The sequence below is a fragment of the Saccharomycodes ludwigii genome, chromosome V (assembly GCF_020623625.1).
Source record: "Saccharomycodes ludwigii strain NBRC 1722 chromosome V, whole genome shotgun sequence".
In the NCBI taxonomy this organism is placed as follows: Eukaryota; Fungi; Ascomycota; class Saccharomycetes; order Saccharomycodales; family Saccharomycodaceae; genus Saccharomycodes; species Saccharomycodes ludwigii.
In genome coordinates, this window is record NC_060204.1 from 748,193 (window position 1) to 763,322 (window position 15,130).

At 31.7% G+C, this 15,130-nt stretch overlaps 4 protein-coding genes across 4 annotated transcripts; 2 read left to right on the top strand and 2 right to left on the bottom strand.

The window, feature by feature from the left end:
• Nucleotides 1-3,308: 3,308 nt before the first annotated feature.
• Nucleotides 3,309-5,774, bottom strand: CTF18 (Ctf18p; the record flags this gene model as incomplete). The annotated part of the gene is made up of 1 exon (XM_046079104.1): nt 3,309-5,774. One exon carries the CDS (start codon nt 5,772-5,774, stop codon nt 3,309-3,311), a length of 2,466 nt encoding a protein of 821 aa, XP_045933753.1.
• A 689-nt stretch (nt 5,775-6,463) lies between these two features.
• Nucleotides 6,464-7,372, top strand: SCDLUD_004114 (SEC14 family lipid-binding protein; the record flags this gene model as incomplete). The annotated part of the gene is made up of 1 exon (XM_046079103.1): nt 6,464-7,372. The coding sequence occupies one exon, from the start codon at nt 6,464-6,466 to the stop codon at nt 7,370-7,372; it is 909 nt and encodes a 302-aa protein (XP_045933754.1).
• Nucleotides 7,373-8,104: 732 nt separating this feature from the next.
• BUD2 (GTPase-activating protein BUD2) lies at nt 8,105-11,878 on the top strand (the record flags this gene model as incomplete). Its single annotated transcript, XM_046079102.1, has 1 exon — nt 8,105-11,878. One exon carries the CDS (start codon nt 8,105-8,107, stop codon nt 11,876-11,878), a length of 3,774 nt encoding a protein of 1,257 aa, XP_045933755.1.
• A 76-nt stretch (nt 11,879-11,954) lies between these two features.
• On the bottom strand, nt 11,955-15,098 carry NAM7 (ATP-dependent RNA helicase NAM7; the record flags this gene model as incomplete). The annotated part of the gene is made up of 1 exon (XM_046079101.1): nt 11,955-15,098. The coding sequence occupies one exon, from the start codon at nt 15,096-15,098 to the stop codon at nt 11,955-11,957; it is 3,144 nt and encodes a 1,047-aa protein (XP_045933756.1).
• Between the last annotated feature and the right edge of the window lie 32 nt (nt 15,099-15,130).

Below are 15,130 nucleotides of genomic sequence, written 5' to 3' on the forward strand. Positions count from 1 at the left end.
ATTAATAACTGGTCTAAAAGCATGGCAAGCATATTGTCCAAAGAAAAGAAAAAAACATACATGCATATGTTATATATATGTAGATGTAAAAGTAACAATATCAAAAACTTTAATTTGATGCCATAAACAAAATAATTACCCGCAATAAAAATTCACTCCTAGTTAATGACTATTATTGTTTTGCCCAAAATCTAGAGGGAAGGGGGGGGGGGTGGAATTGTTCCAATAATTTTATTGTGTAGTGCGCCATATATCATTTGATAAGAAATGAAAAGAAATGGTTGTTCTTGTGTTCTATTTTCTCTAAAACATATCACATGGTGGTGATTCAAAAGTAGACATCACTTCTTAAGACCCATTTGACACCATTTTTGACTAATTCTGCTTCATGTAGTAAACAATCATCACCATGCTTATGTAATAAAGCTAATCCAGGTAATGGATGAACTTTTTCCATTACGTGACGACTCATGGATGAATAAAATACAGTATCCCCACCGAGTAACTGATCGCCACCAGATAAGTAAATCAATAAAGTCCACTTGGTTTCGCCATTGATCTTGTTATTGCCGTTTCGAAAAGTAGTAATTTTAACTGAATCATCATAATGTTTGCCAAAGTAATGACCCTTGGTATATCTATAGTATCTTAGGTGAGGATTCAACCCTTTAGCAAGTCTAAAATTTAAGCCTTCTATAATATATTCATTCGTAAATAAAATACCTCGTAAGTATTTCCAAAGTTCATCGGCTACTGTTTCATCAAATATTTCAAATCTACCATTAAATCTTTCGGCGTAGTCTTTTGTCCCTTTTTGATGAAATACTTGTATAAACTCATCATTACATTTATTTTCAGAGGAACTACTCTTTTCATTCTGTCCTTGTAATGAGTTGATTAGTTTGCTACATAAATCTTTATTAATAAAATTTGGTATTAGTATGAGTTTGTTTTCAAACGTAACTTCAGGATATGGTACATAATCAAATGGTTTCTTATTATAAGTAAGAATTGGTGATTTTATTGGTAATTGTGATAGCTCATCCGGGAAACGATACCCAACTGATGGTGATTTTTGCGTGGCTATAGCATTGGCACTTTTACTCACCTTGAGCTTTTTTTTACCCATTTTTATTCCTAGTGCTATACTTTTTCCTTTTTGTTTGTTTGTTTGTTTGTTTGTTTTTTTAGGGACTTGTTTAAGTATTATAAAAACTAATTTGGTTATATCTTTTGAGTAGTTTCTATACTATTATTTTCTAAACCAAAAAAAAAAAAATGAAAAGGAAAAAAAAAAAAAAAAAAAAAAAAAAAAAAAAAAAAAAAAAAAAAACATTAAAAAGACAAATATTAACAATTACATGATATGATCCAAATATATGACCATAAAATGTGGTAAAAATGTATATATAACTGTGATTCTTATAAATATGTGAGTGTGCTTATTTATTAAACCTTGCATTTTCTACCAATTTATTTATAAAACTTTTATAGTACGCTGGTCCGTGGCCATGGCATACCTCATGACCTTTCAATTCAGACATAATATAATATATATCAAATGTCGAATTGGAATTATTGTCACTAGTACCGCTGTTACAAACACTTTGGTTCATTTCATATTCATTTAATAAGTCATTCAAATATTCCCAAGTGGCAGGAACAATCAACAGTTCTTCCTGGCCTTGATTGATATCATATTTTAATGTTTTCAATTCGTTGACTGTATCAACATGGTGCTTATCTAAATCCACCAAGTACTCACTAAATTCGTTTTTGGAAGGAAAAGTAAATTTGGCATGCTTATGATCTAACAAAAGACTAGATTTTAAAGGATCTCCTCCGCTTTCTAGTAGTAATTTATTTTCAATACTTATTTCTAAGCTTTTTTTTTTAGTTCCTCCATTTCCTGTAGTAAACTTTCTCTGTGATGTTCTGATTCTTTTAGTTTAATTTCTAGTTCCTTTAATTTTGCCTCTTTTCTTTCTCTAAACGCTTTTTGTGCGGTTCTGTTTTGTTCTTTTTTCCTTCTTTTTAATATTTCATCTGACAATACATTTTGATCACCATTCCCGGAATTGTTGCTGTTAGGTGTTATTGCTTCGGTAATATGCTCCCCACCTTTTAGTTTATAAAACTGGGGATTTTGATTAGGTGATTCATAAATATGGCTTTGAGTAGGATGATATGGAGTATTGTTGTTGTTACTAGAAATGTTATCAAGGTTGGAATTAGAAACAATGTTAGTACCAGTACCGCTATTTTCTCTTGATATTCTTAATACATTTAAATCCTCTTGTGAATACAAATCTTTTGAGTTCAAATGTCTCTGAGTTTCCGCAAAAAGTTGTGTATACTGTTTCTTATTTTCAGTTCCACTGTTAATGCTACTGTTACTTCCGATAGGAGAAGAAAATTGGTGATTAACACCAGCATTAGGATGGCTTCCGTTATTGTTATTCAAACTATTATTGTTTTTAGGAATCATGTTGTTTGTGTATGAATAAAGTAAGTCATGTGAATTGACTATTGGTTCAGCTTCCGAATTAATATCACTCACTAAATTGTTCCCATCATATGTCCTTTTTATACGGTTTATTTCATAATCCTGAGAAATGCGGTTGTCGTATTTGAATACAGAGGCACTATTACAGTCAATAGCTGAAGTATGATAAAAGTTATCTACTGGATCCAATATATTGGAAATAATGTTATTATTAGTGTTATTAATATCAGCATCGTCGAATCCATTGTACTGTCTTTGATAAATATTATTTACACGGTTGGGATCACCATTGACTTGTTGTTGTTGATTGTAATCATAGATGATTTATAATCAGTTTTCCGAATATTATTATTCTGGTTAGTGTTACTTTAGGTTGTGCTAGGCAATTGTTACAATTAAAACAAAAGAAGTAGAACAATTTTGAAGTTAAAATCAGGTGGTACCCTTTCTGTTATTTGTTGAGGGGGGTTTATATATATTTTCCTTAAATTTGGCATAAAAAAATCTTTTTTTTTTTTAAATAATGTTTTCCGATGTTATTCGGATATATGGTCACTTCGTGTCGATGGTTCTTTTTCAAACAGATGTCACTTTGATTGAATTTTATATTGTTTCAAAGCCAGTAATTATAATCAATGCAAATGGATTAAGTAACACCCAAAGAAAAAAAAAAAAAAAAAAGAAAAAATAACATAATTTCTCTAATATTTAAACTTTTATTTAAACATAATAATCAAAATTTTTTTAAAAGTATGATTTTTGTTAATACTGAATCTCATAGATTGTATATATTTATATATATTTATTCAAATAAAGTTTTCCATGTAACTTTTTTCCTAACTGCATTAGAAAATCCCTCTTTATATTTAACCCATACTCTATCTTCCTCAACTTTAAGTCCCTCTTTTTTATTTTTATTCATATCATTAGCAATAGTAACAATCCCATCAGCGCCGTTCCTAACATCTTTATCAGACAATGGTACCACGGTTTTCATTTTAAAAAACTCAAATGCGTTTGTAGGTTTGCTTTTCCCCCTTTTGTCTGTATTGTTATCAAGAGTTGGAGCAATACTAGTAAATGACCCTGTATTTGTGCTACTTGGTGATGTACTAGAAATGTTGTGATTAACTATATTATCATTGTTAACAATATTTGATTTTTTAACTTTTTTATTACTATTGTTTGTGTTTGTAACAGAACCACTGGTATTTTTCTCATTTTCATAACTTCTCTTTCTTTTATTATTAATTTTATATTCTTCTAATTTTGAAAGTAAATATTTATAACAAATATTCCTTTTCAACATCATGTTAACGTTACCATAATTATTCTCCTCAGTTCCAAACTCTACAATTTTGTATATTGGCGGTGATACGTCCAAAAATTGCTCATTCTTACCATTAACAATAAATTTCAAAACAGGTATGTTAATATGAATTAATGGTATAATATTTTCAGAAACCACTTTATTTCTTAAATTAGAATCAGTAATAGTTTTCAAGTAATCAGTATTTAATAGAATATTAACATACGGCAATAACTCATTTATGAAAATTTGGCTATTGCTATTGTAATATATATATAAATCGCACGGAGTTAGGTTTTTTTTTATTAAATCCACTATATTCCGTAAATTTGAGATTTTATTTCTCAATTCTAGACTGGAGAACTTATTACCAAATTGGAAATCGATAGCGTGATTATTTCTGAAATTGGTGACATCTGCAAAAAGCTCGTGGAATACCAGTGGAATCACATAGGCGTATCTCAGAACTTCAAATTCAGTACCACCATTGGTGCTGTATATTTTCCCCTGTAAAAGATCATAAAAATAAAGCCAGTTACTTAATGCACTTGGTTTATTGACGCTGCCAATATCTGAATATTTTACAATTGAGTAATTATTAAAGCAACCGCTAATAATACGATCTATAGTGGAAAACGATTGCAGTTCCAATTTATTTAAAAGTGTCAAAAAAATTATGGACCCATCAATTTTAGGATTTTTTTGGAATATTAATTGAACTAACTGATACCAAGGCAATGGAACATCTTTTTCAATGTTTTGGTTGTTATCCTCGTTATTATTGATATCAACATCTAGAGTAATCAAGCCTGCGCCCTGAGTGCTGTTATTATTTGATAAAAATTGCAAATTATTGATACAGTTTCTAATATCAGACTGACAAATTTCAATTAATTTCATCAATGTTTTTTTAGAGGCGTTAATTTTTTCAGTTTTACAAATTAACTCTAACCTAGTTAGCAACTCCTTTTCATTGGGTTTATGGAAATGGATGATTTCACAATAAGATCTTAGTTTTTCCAATGGCTTAGAATATAAATTGTTACAGATAATTATGATTGGTCTTGTCAATATCTTGCTTCTCAATGCCTTAGTCTTACTCTTCAGTTTATTTTTTGCAACATTATCCGTGGCTGACACAACTACACTATGTCCTAGTTCCTTGGTTGCTACAATATCCTTATTAAGTATATCGATCAAATTTTTAATAATCCCATTTTCTATACTTCCATCAATTTCATCACAAATTAAACAAACAGGTGAATCATTTTTATCAACGGAAGCGTTAAATAATGTGTTGGTTAGTTTATCCTTAAGTTTGGTACCGGCCCTTTCGTCACTTGCATTAATTTCCCTTGGAGTAAATCCGGCTTGCTTCGACAATACATGTGCAACAGTGGTCTTTCCAATTCCTGGAGAACCGTATATCAGTAAAATCTTCTTGGCAGGTCGTTGTAATATATCCTTTTCTAAATCTTCTTTGATGTCCACATCTTTATTACTTGTATTAACAATGCTATTGGTGAAAAAGTTTTTTGGCAAGTCCTCTTGAAAAACTAAGGGTGCCCAATGCCTTAACCATTTCAATATTTTTCTATTATTCTTCTCATTGCCAACTAAATCTAAAAATAAACTCGGCCTCCATTTCTCTGCCCATAAAGTGCCTTTATTAGTATTATTCTTATCGGTACTATTCTTGTTAGTAGTGGATCTATTATGATCATGTTGTTTTTGTTTTTCCTCTTTTTTTTTGTTAATATTATCCATTAAAGTATTAATGTCAATTCCATAATTGGAGCCATTTTTCCAGAAAGAAGAGTTGCTAATAATATTATTATCGGGATTTGATATTCCTTGTTGTTCTTTCTTTTTGATTGTAATGAATTTACCAGTAGAAGAGGTATATGTAATAGTATTTTCATTTTGTTGTTGGCAATAATGTGATAAAGGATCAGACATTGGTTTTCTTAGTACTCCAGAAGGGAAGGAGCAATTCGAGTATTATTATTATTCTTCTTCTTCTTCTTCTTCTTCTTCTTCTTCTTCTTTTTTAACTTTTAGATTGATCTCAAGACTTTTAGGTAAAATCCTAAATGGTTATTGATCAATTACAAATATCCGGGTAGGTTATGTTTGCTCATGATGATGGTCTGTCTATACTGCATTATTTTCTGAGAATGTAAATAGGTGTTGTTTTGCTGATTCTCCTCTCTTTTATTCTGCGTCTTTTTACATTGAAAGATGAAGAAAAGAAAAAAAGAAAAGAAAGAAAAAAAAAAGAAAAAAAATAAAAAAAAGATCAACAAAAATATTTTTTTTTTTTTTCTTTTTTTGTTCAAACGAAAAAAAAAAATACGTATCAAATTAATACTTTAAGAAAGAAAGCAGAAAGCGGAAAGTAAAAAATGAATAATAAAATTAACAAACAAACAAACAAAAAAAAAATATCTCTTCTTAAGTAAACATGTTTATTTAATATTTATATACTTGCTTGTCTACTTATTTAACTACTAAAATATTGTTTTAGATATTAATCATCACATAATAAGTTTTGTTTCTTTTTAAATTTTACTAATAATAATTATAAACAACTAAACAAACAAATAAACAACTACATATATATATATATATATACATATATATATACCATGGTCGCCACTGCAGAAGAATTATACAACTCATTCCCCCATACGCCAGCTCCAGATGCATTACCAGGGACTTTTGGTAAATTAAATGAAACACAAACTGCTGCTGTAAAAAAGTTGCGAGAAATCTTGACTGAAAAGGGGTTCACTAAAAGATTAGATGATTTGACTCTATTAAGATTTTTAAGAGCCAGAAAATTTGATGTCGGGCAAGCCCAAATCATGTTTGAAGAATGTGAAAAGTGGAGAAAATCATTTGGCACAGATACCATATTAGAAGATTTCCATTATGATGAAAAACCATTAGTTGCCAAATATTATCCACAATACTATCATAAAACAGATAAAGATGGTCGTCCTGTTTATATTGAAGAATTAGGTTCAGTCAATTTAACAGAAATGTACAAGATCACTACCCAGGAGCGTATGTTAAAAAATTTGGTTTGGGAATATGAATCTTTTGAGAAATATAGATTGCCTGCTTGTTCCAGAAAAGCTGGTCATTTGGTGGAAACATCGTGCACTATTTTAGATTTGAAAGGTATTTCCATAACTGCAGCTGCTCAAGTATTAAGTTATGTCAGAGAAGCTTCTTATATTGGTCAAAATTATTATCCTGAACGTATGGGTAGGTTTTATTTGATCAATGCTCCATTTGGTTTTAGCGCTGCTTTCAGGTTATTTAGACCATTTTTAGATCCGGTTACTGTTTCTAAGATTTTCATTTTAGGTTCCTCTTATAAAAAAGATTTATTAAAGCAAATTCCTGAAGAAAACTTGCCTGTTAAGTTTGGTGGTAAATCTGAAGTGAGCGAGAAAGAAGGTGGTTTATTGTTAAGTGATATTGGGCCATGGAGGGATCCCAAGTATATTGGACCAGAAGGTGAAGCACCAAAAGCTTTTGAGTTGTAGAATTTAAAATTTGATTTAAAAAGACGGGGAGACGAAGGAGCAAAAAATAAGTACTGCTAATAGTAACAAATGTAAGTAAGTTATTAATATTATTACTATGTCCTTTATCTTTTATTTTCTTTTTCTTTTTTTTTTTTTTTTAATACCCCTTTTACATTCATGCTTACTATTAAAATATTGAAATATTAAGATATTATTATTATTATTATTATTATTATACGTTATATATTTATTATTACTGTCACTTTTTTATTTTTATTTTTATTTTTATTTTTATTTCTATTTTAATTCTCATTTGTATTCGTACAAAGTGATTCTGTTTGTTGTTGTTTTTCTTTTTTTGATTTATTACCAAATAAATAAATAAATAAATAAATAATGCACGGGTGCCAACAATAATAATATTTTATTTTAACCTTAGAAATTTAAAGCAAAATAAATAAATTTATTCAGAAAAATAATATAAATAAAACTCAAACTTTTTTTCTTTTTTTTTCTTTTTTTTCTTATGTTATTCTCTCCGTCAAAGTAATTACCATCGTATTAGTCCAGACAAAGGCAAGCTACTGAGTACTTTAAAGGAAAAAAAGAATTTTAGTTTCCTTGAATCATCAAACACATATAATAATAGTAATAATACGCTGAACCAACAACAGAATCGAATCCTTACTTTCATTACCAGCGACGCTCATAGCATTAACATTTTAAAAGTTTACAGAGTATTCCACTAATATGGAAAATCTAAGCATAGACAATAGCTCATATAACAATGAAAACTGCGAAGTAATAAATAATACAACAAAAATGAAAGCTACCATCACCACCAGCAGCAGCTCTAAAAATTTAAATATTAAGCCAAGTAAATTAAACACTAGCTACGATACTGGTAACAATAGTACTGGTTTAGGGGTCGTAGACAATAAAAGAAAGTTGATTAATCCATTAATGCTAAGAGAAGAATTGATCAAAAATATTTCTAGTAAAAACGGCGCGTTTAAAGGCAAAGTTGATTGGTGCGATGATTATAAATTGTTAGATTGGAAAACAAACGTACTCCACATAGATTCTAAAGGTTCTTTGACCGTTTGTCAAAAACCCATACTAAATCCACAGGATAAGTTTATTATTAAACATTTGCAAAATGTTTCCATCAAATTACTACATAATTATTACCATAATTCTCATCACAATCACCAACATCATGTTAGCGCTAATGAAGTCCCATATTCTCAAAATATGACACCCATAATTCATATAACTTCCAGGAATAAAAAACAAAAAATATTTATTAATTGTAAGGATAATAAAAAAATTTTTAAAGAATTGTTTAGTAGTTTAATTTTCTGGAAAAATTTAAAAACGTGTGGGTTACTGGAAAAAATTAATGTAAAGTCTATTTTTACAATAAACAAAAGCCTATTGGAATGTGACCACCAACAACAACAACTTCCGATGAAAAATGATAATACTCTTAATTCTACCAGTGGTACTAGCTTGTTGCGAAGAAAGAAAAAAAATTCACCGCCCACTACTAAGGCTTCACCACGTCAACAACAAAAAGTAAAAGAGCCTACCAACTTAATTGTGTGTCAATTTAATATATATGGTCCAATTCCATTGCATAAAAATATCCCCAGATTGACCAATATACAACACCCCCCGTACAAATTGTATTCGAGAACATATGTCACTAAGCGACGTCAACCCTTACAACAGCATCAGCATCAACATCAACAATCCATACAGTCTATTTCTTCTTCAGCAACAAACAATTCGATGGAAACAATAAATACGGTAACAATCAACACCACTCACGGCTACAGTAACAGTAGTAATAATCAGCATTCAAATGATAACAGCCACAAAAGCAACAAAGATAACGGTGGTGAAGATTATGATGAAGGTTGGTTTCAATGTATGGGTGTTTTAAAATCCAACGGTATTTTAGATTTTGTATTACAAAGTGACGGTTCGTTAATTTATTCAGTAGATATTAAACAATTGCTTAGCTCAGAAGTTCAGATTTTAGATTCAAGTTTGTTAGGTAGTGATTCTGTTTTATATATGGGTATCTTGAGGCAATTAAGATCAAACTACAACCTCTATGAGGGCAGTGATAATTTTTATCTATTTGACTCCTGTTCCAAACACCAGCATTTAATCTTACAATTCCCCTTAAGAATTGATTTGGAAGATTGGTTTGTTGCTCTAAATACCTTTACTAACAAGGAGGTTTTATCGCTCGTTGGCACTGACAAATCTAATGAATTAAAACTCTCCAACAGGTTCAAGTTAACCTTGTTAGAGGCTGATTTGCAAGGTATGAATTTTAAAAATGCCTTAGGATTTTATGCCGAAATCTCTATCTGGGGGCATACTTGGGCTAGAACTTCTATTGTTAGCTCCTTAACCCCTTTTTGGAGAGAAGAATTCAAATTTGATACCCCAGTCAGGACTAAAGATTTGAAGATTTATATTAAACAGCAAACATCCCAAGATACGGCAGCCATGTCATTAACTGATCCCATTGTAGGAATTGTAAAGATTGATCAATCTCTATTGCTAAACGACTCTCTATTAAATGAAACTAGATTACCCGTTTATACGCCTGACCATAATAATTTTAACATTGGTACCATATGTGTGAAAGTACTCAGTAGTATTAATTTTATATTACCTTCAGTTAATTTTGACAAATTTGAAAATATCTTGACGGAAATAGACTTAAATTGTTTAACTGATATGGTCTATAAATCAAGCGCTAGCAATACCGAATCCATCTTAAAGCTAGAAGATATTTCAATGGTTTTATTGGATGTCCTTCAGGCCATAGATAGACAGGATGAGTGGTTTGAAAGTTTGATTGAGGCGGAAATCTCCAGAATTGATGTATCTATTTTAAAAAACAACAATAATAATCAAAACTCGTCTCACATTATTAACTCTCTTTTTAGGGGTAACTCTGTTTTGTCTCAAACAATGGAAAAATACTTCAACAGAATAGGCCAGGAATATTTAGACAACTCTATTGGCAATATTATTAGGGAAATAGTTGGCGATGGTCAATCCTGTGAATTGGATCCGGCCAGAATTCTTTTGGATAATACTGTTGACGACGATGGCGATGAAGTTGATAAAAGAAGAGAAATTATAATCCGAAAAAATTTTAAAAAATTATGGTACTGGACAAGTAAAATTTGGAAGTGCATCTATAATTCAAGCAATGATTTGCCCCCCGGGATTAAAACTCAACTAAGGTCGTTCAGGAAAAGGTTAGAACTGATTGTGGTTCAGGGTGTAACAGTGAATGAGGTGGAAAATATTGTTTTGAATTGTGTTTCCGGGTTTTTGTTTTTGAGATATTTTTGTCCCCTGTTGTTGAATCCAAAAATGTTTAATATAATTCCAGACCACCCAACTGAGAATACTAGGAGAACACTAACTTTGGTTACTAAAATACTATTAAACTTATCAACACTAACTTATTTTGGGAAAAAAGAGCCGTGGATGATTAAAATGAACGACTTCATTGCCGAATATAGGGATGAGTTAATTGACTATGTGGATAAAGTTACAGAAAAGAAATTGGACTTTGCGCCCAAAACTTTGAAACTAAGTAGTAGCGTTGCTAGACCACAGATTTTATTGGACCCTGTTACCAGAAGAGAATTGCCAACTAATCCATACTTAATTGATAAATATCTAAGGGAAACGGAATTAATCAAGTTTTTTGCAGAATCATATTTCAAAACCACGATAATAAATCGTAATAGGAAGAAATATGTTTATCAAAGTGATGACTATGAAGAGGCTTCTGAAGATTTAACCAAGAACTCTTACTCTTATTCTAATACAAAGGGAGATGAGGGGGGGAAAATAGGTGAACTAGCTTTTGAAGATTTAAGCGAAAACAATGCAGAAATTTTTGGACAGGATCTCCTACAATTAATTAGCCAAGTTGGTGATGTAAATAAGAAAGATAGACGCAAAGTTAAGTATTACTTGGATGATTCTTCGGAAAATCTGCTGAAACAATTGGAAACAGAATCAAACTTATTGTATTGCAAATTGGATCATTTGCTATCAGTTTTATCCAACTATGAATATCCGATACAAAGTATTTTGGACTCTCCTGTCTATGCAGCTAGTTTAGTAGATAGCTTGTGTTATGAGAAAACCACAAAATATGTATTCTTAGACCCACCTAATTTACAAACAAAAAAAAACTCTACTCGTTTTAGATATGTTTTTGAAAACTTAGATGCTGTGGAAAAATTTTTTGGGTATTATGTGTGCTATGGCCCGACTAGTACTGCCACTGGTAATACCGGTACGAGGGGTAGAGAACGCTCAAAAAGTGCTGCAAGTCGTACCTTTGGGTCTACTGGGACTACTTCCACGTCAGCAGAAAGCGTTATTTCCGCATTTGGACCAAGTACTAAGAAAACGAATAGTATCACAAGCAGTAAAATATCTAGAAAATTAACTAGGTTGTTTAAAAAATGATATATCTTGGTATACCGTATGTATTAAAAAAAGGTAGTGTACTATTCAACACGTGTTATCATTATTTATATACCATTTATTTAACATTTAAATTACTAAATGCTTCTTGTACGTAATCTGTTGGACCATCATTATTCATAAACTGTTTATGTAAAAATGAAGATAAATCTGTATCTTGAACAAATAAAGAGGAAGGATCTTGGACTTGATTGAATGAGACAATACTTTGAGTATCGAAATGGCTGCTACTGCTGTTAATATTATTGTTATAGTAATTGTTATTAGCATTATTAATAAAATTATTCATATTATGGATGCTACTGTTATAATTATTTGTAAAATCATTAATATAAGAGTTCCCCTTATTAGTAATATTATTGGTATTGTTATTATTATTCGCATTGTTCTTTTTGTTGTTATTTTGTACAGGTTTCATTAATTGGACAGCACACATTTGCAAATTGTCCAATGAACCTTCAACTAAACATCCCTTAGATCTAAAATGAACCAATAAATTGTTCCATAGAATATTACGTGATAAAGAAGCTGGATTACCCAAAATAATCAACCCATACTTAGAACGAGTTAGAGCAACATTTAAACGGCGAGGGTCACTTAAAAACCCAATAGTTTGTTGGTCATTGGCACGAACACATGATAATATAATAAAATCCTTTTCACGACCTTGGAAAGCGTCAACAGAGGAAACTTCAACACTTAAATACGCATCTTTGTCCATGGACCCATTCATCTGCATATATTGAACAATATAGGCTCTTTGACCCTCGTAGGGGGTAATAACACCAATTTGTTCAGGCTTAATCCCATCCTTAAACAATCTGGTGATTATTCGCTCACAATTCATAGCTTCAATTCTATTCAAATAAGACGTGCCATTACTAGATATCTCCTCTCTACCATAATTAGCCCAAAACATCATTGGAACATCGTGTATTGGCCATGGGAAATTGCTATTCGGTAATAAACGTTGTTCCATGGTAACGCCGTTTTGCAAACTGCCATCATAAAACATATTACTGGGGAACTCACTCAAGTGTGGATTCATTCTATATTGAACCTCTAGTCTGAATGGCACATGGCCCAAAGTGATCAATCTTTCAAATAGTGATTGTTTTAAACCAGCATCGCCAGCTTTTCTATCTAAAATAACTGGTCCCAATTGTTGGTGATCACCAACCAAAATGACTTGTTTTGCGCCCTTGACAATAGGAATCAAACATTCAGGTTCTGTAGCCTGGGTACTCTCATCAATTAAAACGGTCTTGAATTTAAAATCAATCCGCTTATCGCCAGCACCAACACAAGTACAACAAACAACATCAGCTTTTTTCAAAATCCCTGCTTCGTATTTTCTTACATTGACAACAAATTTCTTGGCCTCCTTGGCAGATAGCTCCTCGCCGTTGCGTTTTTTGTCCAATAATTTCTTGAATGAACCATCCGCCGATTTCAACACTAAATTATGCAAGCCCAATTCAGAAACCGTACTTTCAACATCTTCCCTACTTTTAGCAGTTAATCTAACAACTTTTAATCCCAAATCCCTCAATTTAGAAGCTAAGTGGTCCACAGCAACATTGGAGGGAGCGCAAACCAAAATTCTTTCTTTGTGTAATTTAGACAAATGATAAACAATTGTAGCAGATGTTACAGTCTTACCAGTACCAGGAGGTCCTTGGATTAGTGATAGCGGTCTTTGCAAAACATGTCTAACGGCATGAGCTTGAGATATGTTTAGTTGAGCAAAATTAGGAATAGAAAATTGTTCCGGTAAATCAACTTCATACTTTATTGATGGAATGTCATGGCCTAAAATATTATAATATAGAAACCCGGATATCGATTTTTTATCAATGGCAAATTTTTTCATGGCATCTTGCATCCTATCATAAGATGTGCCCTTCCAAACAAATTCAGCAGTGAACCCGGTATTTAAAGAAGTCGGAGTTTGTTTGGAAGATGACGCAGAAGGCTTTAGTTCCAAGGTAAATTCATCTTTCATACTGTTTGGTAATCGGATAATATAGCCTCTACCTTCCCAATCTGTGTGTTGCAAACCTGAATACCTTAGAATCATTTCATCTCCAACAGCAACTTTTAACGCATTTGATTCATAGGTGGATAACGCAAAACTGGCCAAGGTTCTAGCACCATCGGTGGACCAGGTTACCGAAATGTGTTCTAGAGCTTGTGATTCCTTTAATTGTTTGTCATAATCAGCTTCTAATTTAACTAGGGGAGCAAATGACCTTTGATACTGATATGCATCTGAATATCTCATCAGGATAGGTAAAACTTCCTCTTCCGAGTCATCAGGTAGATCTAAATCATTAATAGTGGCATCTTTATTGGATCTCCATTTGGCTTCTAGTTTAGCAATTTGACTTGGAGTTATTAACTTTGCCTTTAGTATTTGCTCCTCGTTAGGCGGCTCAGCAATCCAAGACAAAAACTGCTTATTTTCAATTAATGGTTGCCACTGGTCAGTGACCCAATTCAAATTTTTTTGCTGGGCACAGGGCAACCTGCACAATATAACGACAACAGCCTCACTTTTAGCAGAAACAAACCCTAAAATAAAACAATTTTTACAACCACAGTTGTAACATTCTAATACTGTATCGCCCAAGTCGGAATTTTCGTGTAAAGAAACATGATTATGGTGTGTTAATACTAAGTGGTTCACTATGTGAGAACTAGCTGATTTCTGTTTGGAATTGCAAAACCACTTGTTGCACATATTACATTTAATTAAGCATTCCGGTGCATCAATACCACAGTAGGCACAATAATCTGTACGAATATGAGGATCTGACAAAAACAATTCTTCGTCGTCATCTTCTTCTTCTTCTTCATCGTCGTCGTCGTCGTCGTCGTCTTCTTCTTCTTCTTCTTCTTCTTCTTCTTCTTCTTCTTCTTCTTCTTCTTCTTCGTCGTCGTCGTCGTCGTCGTCTTCTTCTTCTTTTTCTTCTTCTTTTTCTTCTTTTTCTTCTTCTTCTTCTTCTTCTTCTTCTTCTTCTTCTTCTTTTTCTTCTTCTTTATCGATGGTTTCATTGTTACTCTTGTCATTCTTATTATTGTTAGCATCTATGGAATTATAAATAGATTTAATAATAACATTAGATTCAGTATTATTAGAAGATACAACTTCATCATTGTTGCTTTTCGCACAGATATTCTCTAATTCGTCTTCTGGCATTCTTTGAAATATATTGGTGGGGATGTGAAGGT